Source organism: Anomaloglossus baeobatrachus, chromosome 10 (assembly GCF_048569485.1).
Source record: "Anomaloglossus baeobatrachus isolate aAnoBae1 chromosome 10, aAnoBae1.hap1, whole genome shotgun sequence".
In the NCBI taxonomy this organism is placed as follows: Eukaryota; Metazoa; Chordata; class Amphibia; order Anura; family Aromobatidae; genus Anomaloglossus; species Anomaloglossus baeobatrachus.
Window position 1 is genome coordinate 63,516,147 of NC_134362.1, and position 13,086 is coordinate 63,529,232.

Below are 13,086 nucleotides of genomic sequence, written 5' to 3' on the forward strand. Positions count from 1 at the left end.
TTGTTGTTGAAGTTGTTGTTGGGGTGGGTGTAGTAGCAGTACTAGTTGTAATGGGAGTTTTCGTTGTAGGAGATGTGGAAGGTGAGTGGGTAGTAACAGTGGTAGTGGTTACAGGAGTGGGTGTTGATGGTGGATGTGTAGTAGTTGTTGTTGAAGTTGTTGTTGGGGTGGGTGTAGTAGCAGTACTAGTTGTAATGGGAGTTTTCGTTGTAGGAGATGTGGAAGGTGAGTGGGTAGTAACGGTGGTAGTGGTTACAGGAGTGGGTGTTGATGGTGGATGTGTAGTAGTTGTTGTTGAAGTTGTTGTTGGGGTGGGTGTAGTAACAGTACTAGTTTTAATGGGAGTTTTCGTTGTAGGAGATGTGGAAGGTGAGTGGGTAGTAACAGTGGTAGTGGTTACAGGAGTGGGTGTTGATGGTGGATGTGTAGTAGTTGTTGTTGAAGTTGTTGTTGGGGTAGGTGAAGTAACAGTACTAGTTGTAATGGGAGTTTTCGTTGTAGGAGATGTGGAAGGTGAGTGGGTAGTAACAGTGGTAGTGGTTACAGGAGTGGGTGTTGATGGTGGATGTGTAGTAGTTGTTGTTGAAGTTGTTGTTGGGGTGGGTGTAGTAGCAGTACTAGTTGTAATGGGAGTTTTCGTTGTAGGAGATGTGGAAGGTGAGTGGGTAGTAACGGTGGTAGTGGTTACAGGAATGGGTGTTGATGGTGAATGTGTAGTAGTTGTTGTTGAGGTTGTTGTTGGGGTGGGTGTAGTAGCAGTACTAGTTGTAATCGGAGTTTTCGTTGTAGGAGATGTGGAAGGTGAATGGGTAGTAACGGTGGTAGTGGTTACAGGAGTGGGTGTTGATGGTGGATGTGTAGTAGTTGTTGAAGTTGTTGTTGGGGTAGGTGTAGTAACAGTACTAGTTGTAATGGGAGTTTTCGTTGTAGGAGATGTAGAAGGTGAATGGGTAGTAACGGTGGTAGTGGTTACAGGAGTGGGTGTTGATGGTGGATGTGTAGTAGTTGTTGTTGAAGTTGTTGTTGGGGTGGGTGTAGTAGCAGTACTAGTTGTAATGGGAGTTTTCGTTGTAGGAGATGTGGAAGGTGAGTGGGTAGTAACAGTGGTAGTGGTTACAGGAGTTGGTGTTGATGGTGGATGTGTAGTAGTTGTTGTTGAAGTTGTTGTTGGGGTGGGTGTAGTAGCAGTACTAGTTGTAATGGGAGTTTTCGTTGTAGGAGATGTGGATGGTGAGTGGGTAGTAACGGTGGTAGTGGTTACAGGAGTGGGTGTTGATGGTGAATGTGTAGTAGTTGTTGTTGAAGTTGTTGTTGGGGTGGGTGTAGTAACAGTACTAGTTGTAATGGGAGTTTTCGTTGTAGGAGATGTAGAAGGTGAATGGGTAGTAACGGTGGTAGTGGTTACAGGAGTGGGTGTTGATGGTGGATGTGTAGTAGTTGTTGAAGTTGTTGTTGGGGTAGGTGAAGTAACAGTACTAGTTGTAATGGGAGTTTTCGTTGTAGGAGATGTGGAAGGTGAGTGGGTAGTAACAGTGGTAGTGGTTACAGGAGTGGGTGTTGATGGTGGATGTGTAGTAGTTGTTGTTGAAGTTGTTGTTGGGGTGGGTGTAGTAGCAGTACTAGTTGTAATGGGAGTTTTCGTTGTAGGAGATGTGGAAGGTGAGTGGGTAGTAACGGTGGTAGTGGTTACAGGAATGGGTGTTGATGGTGAATGTGTAGTAGTTGTTGTTGAGGTTGTTGTTGGGGTGGGTGTAGTAGCAGTACTAGTTGTAATCGGAGTTTTCGTTGTAGGAGATGTGGAAGGTGAATGGGTAGTAACGGTGGTAGTGGTTACAGGAGTGGGTGTTGATGGTGGATGTGTAGTAGTTGTTGTTGAAGTTGTTGTTGGGGTGGGTGTAGTAACAGTAATAGTTGTAATGGGAGTTTTAGTTGTAGGAGATGTAGAAGGTGAGTGGGTAGTAATGGTAGTAGTGGTTACAGGAGTGGGTGTTGATGGTGGATGTGTAGTAGTTGTTGTTGAAGTTGTTGTTGGGGTGGGTGTAGTAGCAGTACTAGTTGTAATGGGAGTTTTCGTTGTAGGAGATGTGGAAGGTGAGTGGGTAGTAACAGTGGTAGTGGTTACAGGAGTGGGTGTTGATGGTGGATGTGTAGTAGTTGTTGTTGAAGTTGTTGTTGGGGTGGGTGTAGTAGCAGTACTAGTTGTAATCGGAGTTTTCGTTGTAGGAGATGTGGAAGGTGAATGGGTAGTAATGGTGGTAGTGGTTACAGGAGTGGGTCTTGATGGTGGATGTGTAGTAGTTGTTGTTGAAGTTGTTGTTGGGGTGGGTGTAGTAACAGTATTAGTTGTAATGGGAGTTTTAGTTGTAGGAGATGTAGAAGGTGAATGGGTAGTAACGGTGGTAGTAGTTACAGGAGTGGGTCTTGATGGTGGATGTGTAGTAGTTGTTGTTGAAGTTGTTGTTGGGGTGGGTGTAGTAACAGTATTAGTTGTAATGGGAGTTTTAGTTGTAGGAGATGTAGAAGGTGAATGGGTAGTAACGGTGGTAGTAGTTACAGGAGTGGGTGTTGATGGTGGATGTGTAGTAGTTGTTGTTGAAGTTGTTGTTGGGGTGGGTGTAGTAACAGTACTAGTTGTAATGGGAGTTTTAGTTGTAGGAGATGTGGAAGGTGAGTATGTAGTAACAGTGGTAGTGGTTACAGGAGTGGGTGTTGATGGTGGATGTGTAGTAGTTGTTGTTGAAGTTGTTGTTGGGGTGGGTGTAGTAGCAGTACTAGTTGTAATGGGAGTTTTCGTTGTAGGAGATGTGGAAGGTGAGTGGGTAGTAACGGTGTTAGTGGTTACAGGAGTGGGTGTTGATGGTGAATGTGTAGTAGTTGTTGTTGAAGTTGTTGTTGGGGTGGGTGTAGTAACAGTACTAGTTGTAATGGGAGTTTTCGTTGTCGGAGATGTAGAAAGTGAATGGGTAGTAACGGTGGTAGTGGTTACAGGAGTGGGTGTTGATGGTGGATGTGTAGTAGTTGTTGTTGAAGTTGTTGTTGGGGTGGGTGTAGTAACAGTACTAGTTGTAATGGGAGTTTTCGTTGTAGGAGATGTGGAAGGTGAGTGGGTAGTAACAGTGGTAGTGGTTACAGGAGTGGGTGTTGATGGTGGATGTGTAGTAGTTGTTGTTGAAGTTGTTGTTGGGGTGGGTGTAGTAACAGTACTAGTTGTAATGGGAGTTTTAGTTGTAGGAGATGTGGAAGGTGAGTGGGTAGTAACAGTTGTAGTGGTTACAGGAGTGGGTGTTGATGGTGGATGTGTAGTAGTTGTTGTTGAAGTTGTTGTTGGGGTGGGTGTAGTAACAGTACTAGTTGTAATGGGAGTTTTTGTTGTAGGAGATGTGGAAGGTGAGTGGGTAGTAACAGTGGTAGTAGTTACAGGAGTGGGTGTTGATGGTGGATGTGTAGTAGTTGTTGTTGAAGTTGTTGTTGGGGTGGGTGTAGTAACAGTACTAGTTGTAATGGGAGTTTTCGTTGTAGATGTAGAAGGTGAGTGGGTAGTAACAGTGGTAGTGGTTACAGGAGTGGGTGTTGATGGTGGATGTGTAGTAGTTGTTGTTGAAGTTGTTGTTGGGGTGGGTGTAGTAACAGTATTAGTTGTAATGGGAGTTTTCGTTGTAGGAGATGTGGAAGGTGAGTGGGTAGTAACGGTGGTAGTGGTTACAGGAGTGGGTGTTGATGGTGGATGTGTAGTAGTTGTTGTTGAAGTTGTTGTTGGGGTGGGTGTAGTAACAGTACTAGTTGTAATGGGAGTTTTCGTTGTAGGAGATGTGGAAGGTGAGTGGGTAGTAACAGTGGTAGTGGTTACAGGAGTGGGTGTTGATGGTGGATGTGTAGTAGTTGTTGTTGAAGTTGTTGTTGGGGTGGGTGTAGTAGCAGTACTAGTTGTAATGGGAGTTTTCGTTGTAGGAGATGTGGAAGGTGAGTGGGTAGTAACAGTGGTAGTGGTTACAGGAGTGGGTGTTGATGGTGGATGTGTAGTAGTTGTTGTTGAAGTTGTTGTTGGGGTGGGTGTAGTAACAGTACTAGTTGTAATGGGAGTTTTCGTTGTAGGAGATGTGGAAGGTGAGTGGGTAGTAACAGTGGTAGTGGTTACAGGAGTGGGTGTTGATGGTGGATGTGTAGTAGTTGTTGTTGAAGTTGTTGTTGGGGTGGGTGTAGTAGCAGTACTAGTTGTAATGGGAGTTTTAGTTGTAGGAGATGTTGAAGGTGAGTGGGTAGTAACGGTGGTAGTGGTTACAGGAGTGGGTGTTGATGGTGGATGTGTAGTAGTTGTTGTTGAAGTTGTTGTTGGGGTGGGTGTAGTAACAGTACTAGTTGTAATGGGAGTTTTCGTTGTAGGAGATGTGGAAGGTGAATGGGTAGTAACAGTGGTTTTAGGAGTGGGTGTTGATGGTGAATGTGTAGTGGTTGTTGAAGTTGCTGGTGTATGTGTAGTAACAGTACTAGTTGATCTTTCCACTGTTGCTGTAAAAAAAGAAGCTCATGTTATATTTTTGTGCTTTGGCAGTTCTGCTCTCAAATTGATGCCTAACAATATTAATAACACGTACACAATATTGGACAGGTAAGCCTTGGATCAACCAGTAATATTGACTCTGGGAGCCCCCTGTTCAGCTATATGCAAATATTCCATTAACCGCATTCACAAATTTATATATTCTTCTATGTAAGGGCCTGTGCACACGTTGCAGATTTGTTGCCCTTTTTCTGCGCAGACTTTTTACAAAAACTGAAGGATTTCTTGATCCTAGCAAAGTGATTGAGAATCCTGGAGACTCCTGCACACGTTGGCTATTTTCTCCTTGCAGATTTGATGCAGATTTAAATCTGCCTCATGTCTATTCTTTCAGCAGACCTCACTCATACTCAGGGACAAGGGTACACTCACACTGGTGTATGAAGAAATAAGTGAAATCCATTTGATATTCCATATTTCATGCAATTGTGCAATTTTGTTCTCGCCTAGCATCGGTATGACCTACGTTTTTCTCTCAGCAACTATTATTCTACAGTCATTTTAATGATCATTTACAGCGCTGTATGCTACCAAATGATAATGTAAAATTAACAGGGCAGCTTTTTAAATAAATGATACCATTGACTGTGCATAGTGAATCAAGTGTGTTGATCCAATTATTGCCCATATAGAAAGTGGGGGTCCCATCGGGAAATCCACCTTTTTTTTGTGGGCCAGTTCGAGCATGTGCAGGGCCCATCAGTAAATTCACCTGTTCCCCTTTGGGCCAGTCCATGAATGTGAGGGGCTCACCAGGAAGTTCACCCTATTCCCTGTGGGCCAGTCCAAGCTTGTGGGGGCCCTACTGGGAAATTCACCTGTTCCTCTATGGGCCAGTCGAAACCTGTGTGGGTCCCACCGGGAAATTGACCTGTTCCCTTGTGGGCCAGCCCAAGCCTGTGGGGGACCCCCTGGGAAATTCATCTGTTCCCCTATGGGCCAGACCAAGCTTATGGGGGGCCACCGAGAGATTCACCTTTTCTCTTGTGGTCCAGTCCAACCTTGGGTACACAATACCTCACCATTTTTGTATATTTTTGTATTTGGATGCCAGTAGTTTTGTTACATAGTAAAATGTTTTGTGTTTTTTTTTGTGATGAAAATGTTTCTTATCCATTAAATTTGTAATTGTTTCAGAAACTTTTCATAATTTAAAGCCAGAATTTGAGATTCCCAATGATATGACATAATTGACCTGTCCTACATGATTTTTTAGACCAAACTAAGTGCAAATGAATCAATTTTGCAACACAAAAGTATAAAAAGTATAAAACCTCTTAAAGAGGTTGTTTAGGACTGGAATACTAATAGACGATTAGTATTACAGTCATAAACAACCTCTTTAATCTAAAGTGCCACTTTGTGTGAGTCAATAACTTTCATACTTTTGTGCAGCAAGGATGATTCATTTGCACTTAGTTTGGTGTGAAACTCAGCTACCTTCATCAGGACATCAGGCAAATGAACATCAAATCCCTTTCAGATATCAAGAACAGACACGCAGGGAAACTTGAATGTCTGTTCTTGATTTGTCTACCTGTTGAGTGTCTACCTTACCTTCTTGAGACTGGACCAAGCATAATTGTTACTTCTTACCTTGCTTGTATTCCAACACTGAATGCTAGAGTCCTTAATTATTAATACAACTTTTGAAGACAAAATCTCACGCATGGTGATAATTGTTAGATTTAATTTGGATCTTTGTTCTTACAGATTGGTATTTCCTTTATAATTTAGTAAGAGAGTGATGAAGGATGGCTTTAGCCTTACATTACATTTTGGTAAAGAATAAAGTCACCCAGGGGGTTATATGACAATTGGAGAAGTACCCCAAATAATCAGTATAAGAAAATAAAAGTAGGAAGAGTACTGTAATATACTCCCCTCTTGCGTCCAGCCATACTTCACTTTGAGCAATGGGAAATGGAGTTAAAAACAAAATGAAACAGCCATGCCAGTCAATGGGTCCGGTTTTACATTGTCAGTTAGAGCTATATATAAAGGAATGCTAATGAATATCTCCAACAGAAGATATTGCTTATAAACAGAACTCTAATGGCTTTCTGATACCTTAAATGGAACCAATCAGGTATTTTATGCTGCCCGTACCTTGGCCGGCATGGATCGGAGACTGGCTGCGCTATTGTGGCTATGTATGGTTTACTCTCAAGTGCGGCAATGGTTCAGAGACCACAAAACCATCCGGGACTAAGGAGCTCGAATAACTAATCCAGTGCAGGTCTCGCTTCCGTAGACTGACAGTCTCCCTATACACACACATAGGGAGCGACCTATCGGTCTAAGGCAGTGTTTCTCAAATCGAATCCTCAAGACCCACCAACAGATCATGCTTTCAGGTTATCCACAACCAGGTTTTCAGGATTTCCTTAATGTTGTACAGGTGAAGAAATTCCCTGTCTAAGGCCGGTGTCCCACTTGTGATTGCCTCGCATATATCTTGCATGAGTTTCGCAGTGCATCACCCGGCTTGGACTTACACTCTCCTCACAGGAGTGGGTCGGTTGCATGCATCTCTATGCAGCCATCCCGTTCCTGTGAGCAGAGTGTGAGTCCGTGACGGATGATGCAGCGTGAAACACGAGCGAGATACACGCGAGGCAATCACAAGTGGGACACCGGCCTAATATGGAGGAAAACCTGAAAACATGCTCTGTTGGTGGGTCTTGAGGACTGGAGTTGAGAAACACTGGTCTAAGGGAACGAGACAGGGGTCGTGCCTCAAACTAAGTCATTCGAGATAAAGCAAAAAAAAATTCAGCCACTATATTGTATGTACTGTGTTTCCCCCAAAAATAAGCCCTAGTGTGATTTTACAGGATTTTTGGACTATGCTTGAAATATAAGCCCCACTTCAAATATAAGCCCCAGTTACAGTCAGGGCCGCTATTAGGGGTAGACAAACTGCACAACTTCACAGGGTCCCCATTCTCCTAGGGGTCTCAATATTTATATTCCTGATAACACTGCTTCAGGACCTTTGTGACATCACGGTCATGTGACTAGGTTGTCGCCAAAAGGTCTCTTAATTGCAGGAGTCTAAAGCTGAAGAGGAGACAGACAGGTGTGTGTGTGTGTATGAATGGATGGATAAATATATACACGCATGTATGTATGTATAGTGCATATATACATGTGTGTGTGTGTGTATATATATATATATATATATGTGTCAACATTTACTCAAATATAATCATGTCGCATTCTGGAACATCAATATACCTCTCCAAACCATGTGTTTAAAGTGTATGTATATATATATATATATATATATATATATATATATATATATATATATATATATACACAGTTACACACAGGGTTTGGAGAGTTATGCTGATGTTCCAGAATGCATAATGAGTATTTTTGAATAAATGTTGATTTTTTTTATTCAAGAAGAATGAATGGATTTTTGTGCATGCGGAAAAAAAAAATAACACATCCCCTGAAAATAAGCCCTAGCCCATCTGTAGAAGCAAAAAATAAGATTTGACCCTGTCTTACTTTCGCGGAAACACAGTAGAAAAATGAAACAATAATCTACAATAGTTGTTGGACTAATAATAATGGTTAAGCACCATGTTAAAGAATTAAAAAAGTGCTGTAAAAAACAAGTAATAAATATAATTTTTATATTAGACATAATTAAAAAACAAGTGAAATGAATAGTTAAAATAAATATTATCAAATAGCCACAAGGTGGCGCCGCACTCCCAAAAATTAAATAATGTGTTTTAATAACATTCCGGTATCTATATGGCAATAAATATATATATATATATATATATATATATATATACACATAATGTACATATGTATGCATATATATATATATATATATATATATACACATACTGTCTATACTATATATAATTTCCCTGTAAACTGACAGTGCTACATTTATATGTTTTGTATTTGTACACCACAGCCTATGTTACCATCATGTATGGGGGCAATCCGACACTATCCCTTTTAATGTGTTTTTAATGACTTAATGGATGTTCACCCCCACTGTGTCTAAATAAAAATTTGTATTTTTGCACTTGAAAACCTCTTGTTCTCCTCTTCATGTTATACTGTCTATACTGTATATATATATATATATATATATATATATATATATATATATATATTTATATATTTTTTTTTTATTTATTTTTTTTAAATAATGAACCAACGCATATGCTCAATTCATCCAATATATTAACATAATAGAAAAGTACCTGGCAAGTTCAAATTTAGATCAAATAGTGAATAGTATAGCACGTTGCACATATGCCCGGCAATATGGTGCACCATAAATGAATAAAGTATTCCAGCAGTGAAAAATTGCAAGGAGTTGTTTTAATATTTAATATACAGTATATATTGCCATACACATACTTCTATGTTATTAATTATTTAATTTTTGGAGTGTGGCACCACCTTGTGGATATTTGATGATATTTTTATGCCTATTCATTTCTCTTGTTTTTTTAATTGTCTAATAAAAATTTGATATTTTATTACTTGTTTTTATAGCACTTTTTCCTTTTTTTTTTATCATTACTCATCAGAGATCACAGTTACCGGCTGGCTTCTTAAAGTATGGTGAATCGCTAGAGTAATACATATTAGGTGACAATAAAGCAGCCTAGTGCCGGATTTATGCCTCCTGGTGGTTTGGACAAAATGAATCAGCTGACGGGTTGCCTTTAAAATTGATGGTCTATCGTTAGGATCAGGTATCAATATTAGATTAGTGGGAATCTGACTCTTGGCGTCACTCTGTGAAGAACCAGGGTACTTGGATGATCGCTGTTTCCCCTATATCGCTTACTCTGCCATGTACAGTACAGCTCTGGCTGTTCTCTAGCAGCTCTAATGCCGGTAATAGCTGAAAGTGCTCCTACAAAGGTGCTGACTGGGAGTGCCAAGTAGGAATGCCGAGTGGGAGTGTCGAGTAGGAGTGCGAACTAGGGGTGTCGAGTGGGAGTGCCAAGTGAGAGTGCCGAGTGGGAGTGCCATGTGAGAATGCTGAGTGGGAGTGCCAAGTGGGAGTGTCAACTGGGGGTGTCGAGTAGGAGTGCCGAGTGGGAGTGCCGAATGGAGTGCTGAGTGGGAGTGCCATGTGAGAATGCTGAATGGGAGTGCTGAGTGGGAGTAGTGAATGGGAGTGCTGAGTGGGAGTGGTGAATGGGAGTGCCAACTGAGAGTGCCGAGTGGCGGGAGTGCTGACTCGGAGTGCCGAGTGGTGGGAGTGCTGACTAGGAGTACTGAGTGGTGGGAGTGCTGACTAGGAGTGCCGAGTGGTGGGAGTGCTGACTAGGAGTACTGAGTAGCGGGAGTGCTGACTAGGAGTGCCGAGTGGTGGGAGTGCTGACTAGGAGTGCCGAGTGGTGGGAGTGCTGACTAGGAGTACTGAGTAGCGGGAGTGCTGACTAGGAGTGCCGAGTGGTGGCAGTGCTGACTAGGAGTGCCGAGTGGTGGGAGTGCAGACTAGGAGTACTGAGTGGTGGGAGTGCTGACTAGGAATACTGAGTGGTGGGAGTGCTGACTAGGAGTACTGAGTGGTGGGAGTGCTGATTAGGAGTACTGAGTGGCGGGAGTGCTGACTAGGAGTGCCGAGTGGTGGGAGTGCTGACTAGGAGTACTGAGTAGCAGGAGTGCTGACTAGGAGTGCCGAGTGGTGGGACTGCTGACTAGGAGTACTGAGTGGTGGGAGTGCTGACTAGGAGTGCCGAGTGGTGGGAGTGCTGACTAGGAGTACTGAGTAGCTGGAGTGCTGACTAGGAGTACTGAGTAGCTGGAGTGCTGACTAGGAGTGCTGAGTGGTGGAAGTGCTGACTAGGAGTGCCGAGTGGTGGGAGTGCTGACTAGGAGTACTGAGTAGCGGGAATGCTGACTAGGAGTGCCGAGTGGTGGGAGTGCTGACTAGGAGTACTCAGTGGTGGGAGTGCTGACTAGGAGTACTGAGTGGTGGGAGTGCTGACTAGGAGTGCCGAGTGGTGGGAGTGCTGACTAGGAGTACTGAGTAGCGGGAGTGCTGACTAGGAGTACTGAGTGGCGGGAGTGCTGACTAGGAGTACTGAGTGGTGGGAGTGCTGACTAGGAGTACTGAGTAGCAGGAGTGCTGACTAGGAGTGCCGAGTGGTGGGAGTGCTGACTAGGAGTACTGAGTGGTGGGAGTGCTGACTAGGAGTGCTGAGTGGTGGGAGTGCTGACTAGGAGTGCCGAGTGGTGGGAGTGCTGACTAGGAGTACTGAGTAGCGGGAATGCTGACTAGGAGTGCCGAGTGGTGGGAGTGCTGACTAGGAGTACTGAGTGGCGGGAGTGCTGACTAGGAGTACTGAGTGGCGGGAGTGCTGACTAGGAGTACTGAGTAGTGGGAGTGCTGACTAGGAGTACTGAGTGGTGGGAGTGCTGACTAGGAGTGCCGAGTGGCGGGAGTTCTGACTAGGAGTGCCGAGTGGTGGGAGTGCTGACTAGGAGTACTGAGTAGCAGGAGTGCTGACTAGGAGTGCCGAGTGGTGGGAGTGCTGACTAGGAGTACTGAGTAGCTCGAGTGCTGACTAGGAGTGCTGAGTGGTGGGAGTGCTGACTAGGAGTGCCGAGTGATGGGAGTGCTGACTAGGAGTACTGAGTAGCGGGAATGCTGACTAGGAGTGCCGAGTGGTGGGAGTGCTGACTAGGAGTACTGAGTGGCGGGAGTGCTGACTAGGAGTACTGAGTGGCGGGAGTGCTGACTAGGAGTACTGAGTGGTGGGAGTGCTGACTAGGAGTACTGAGTGGTGGGAGTGCTGACTAGGAGTGCCGAGTGGCGGGAGTGATGACTAGGAGTGCCGAGTGGCGGGAGTGCTGACTAGGAGTGCCGAGTGGCGGGAGTGCTGACTAGGAGTGCCTAGTGGTGGGAGTGCTGACTAGGAGTACTGAGTGGCGGGAGTGCTAACTAGGAGTACTGAGTGGTGGGAGTGCTGACTAGGAGTACTGAGTGGCGGGAGTGCTGACTAGGAGTGCCGAGTGGTGGGAGTGCTGACTAGGAGTACTGAGTAGCAGGAGTGCTGACTAGGAGTGCCGAGTGGTGGGAGTGCTGACTAGGAGTGCCGAGTGGAGGGAGTGCTGACTAGGAGTATTGAGTAGTGGGAGTGCTGACTAGGAGTACTGAGTGGTGGGAGTGCTGACTAGGAGTGCCGAGGGGTGGGAGTGCTGACTAGGAGTACTGAGTGGTGGGAGTGCTGACTAGGAGTGCCGAGTGGTGGGAGTGCTGACTAGGAGTGCCGAGTGGTGGGAGTGCTGACTAGGAGTGCCGAGTGGTGGGAGTGCTGACTAGGAGTGCCGAGTGGTGGGAGTGCTGACTAGGAGTGCCGAGTGGTGGGAGTGCTGACTAGGAGTACTGAGTAGCGGGAGTGCTGACTAGGAGTGCCGAGTGGTGGGAGTGCTGACTAGGAGTGCCGAGTGGTGGGAATGCTGACTAGGAGTGCCGAGTGGTGGGAGTGCTGACTAGGAGTACTGAGTAGCGGGAGTGCAGACTAGGAGTGCCGAGTGGTGGGAGTGCTGACTAGGAGTACAGAGTAGCGGGAGTGCAGACTAGGAGTGCCGAGTGGCGGGAGTGCTGACTAGGAGTACTGAGTAGCGGGAATGCTGACTAGGAGTGCCGAGTGGTGGGAGTGCTGACTAGGAGTACTGAGTGGCGGGAGTGCTGACTAGGAGTACTGAGTGGTGGGAGTGCTGACTAGGAGTACTGAGTGGCGGGAGTGCTGACTAGGAGTACTGAGTGGTGGGAGTGCTGACTAGGAGTACTGAGTGGTGGGAGTGCTGACTAGGAGTGCCGAGTCGCGGGAGTGCTGACTAGGAGTGCCGAGTGGTGGGAGTGCTGACTAGGAGTACTGAGTGGCGGGAGTGCTGACTAGGAGTGCCGAGTGGCGGGAGTGCTGACTAGGAGTGCCGAGTGGTGGGAGTGCTGACTAGGAGTACTGAGTGGCAGGAGTGCTTACTAGGAGTGCCGAGTGGTGGGAGTGCTGACTAGGAGTACTGAGTAGCAGGAGTGCTGACTAGGAGTGCCGAGTGGTGGGAGTGCTGACTAGGAGTACTGAGTGGTGGGAGTGCTGACTAGGAGTGCCGAGTGGTGGGAGTGCTGACTAGGAGTACTGAGTGGCGGGAGTGCTGACTAGGAGTACTGAGTGGTGGGAGTGCTGACTAGGAGTACTGAGTGGCGGGAGTGCTGACTAGGAGTACTGAGTGGTGGGAGTGCTGACTAGGAGTACTGAGTGGTGGGACTGCTGACTAGGAGTGCCGAGTCGCGGGAGTGCTGACTAGGAGTGCCGAGTGGAGGGAGTGCTGACTAGGAGTACTGAGTGGTGGGAGTGCTGACTAGGAGTGCCGAGTGGCGGGAGTGCTGACTAGGAGTGCCGAGTGGTGGGAGTGCTGACTAGGAGTACTGAGTGGCGGGAGTGCTTACTAGGAGTGCCGATTGGTGGGAGTGCTGACTAGGAGTACTGAGTAGCAGGAGTGCTGACTAGGAGTGCCGAGTG

At 45.6% G+C, this 13,086-nt stretch overlaps 1 protein-coding gene across 1 annotated transcript in view; it reads right to left on the minus strand.

The window, feature by feature from the left end:
* MUC6 (mucin 6, oligomeric mucus/gel-forming) overlaps nucleotides 1–13,086 on the minus strand; it is a 155,588-nt gene that overhangs the window by 44,713 nt on the left and 97,789 nt on the right. Inside the window, exons 29-33 of the mRNA XM_075325390.1 lie at nucleotides 4,434–4,500; nucleotides 3,992–4,349; nucleotides 2,745–3,814; nucleotides 1,262–1,925; nucleotides 763–902 (exon numbers count right to left, since the gene is read on the minus strand). Coding sequence (XP_075181505.1) covers nucleotides 763–902; nucleotides 1,262–1,925; nucleotides 2,745–3,814; nucleotides 3,992–4,349; nucleotides 4,434–4,500 — 2,299 coding nt within the window. The remainder of the gene's footprint in view (nucleotides 1–762; nucleotides 903–1,261; nucleotides 1,926–2,744; nucleotides 3,815–3,991; nucleotides 4,350–4,433; nucleotides 4,501–13,086) is intronic.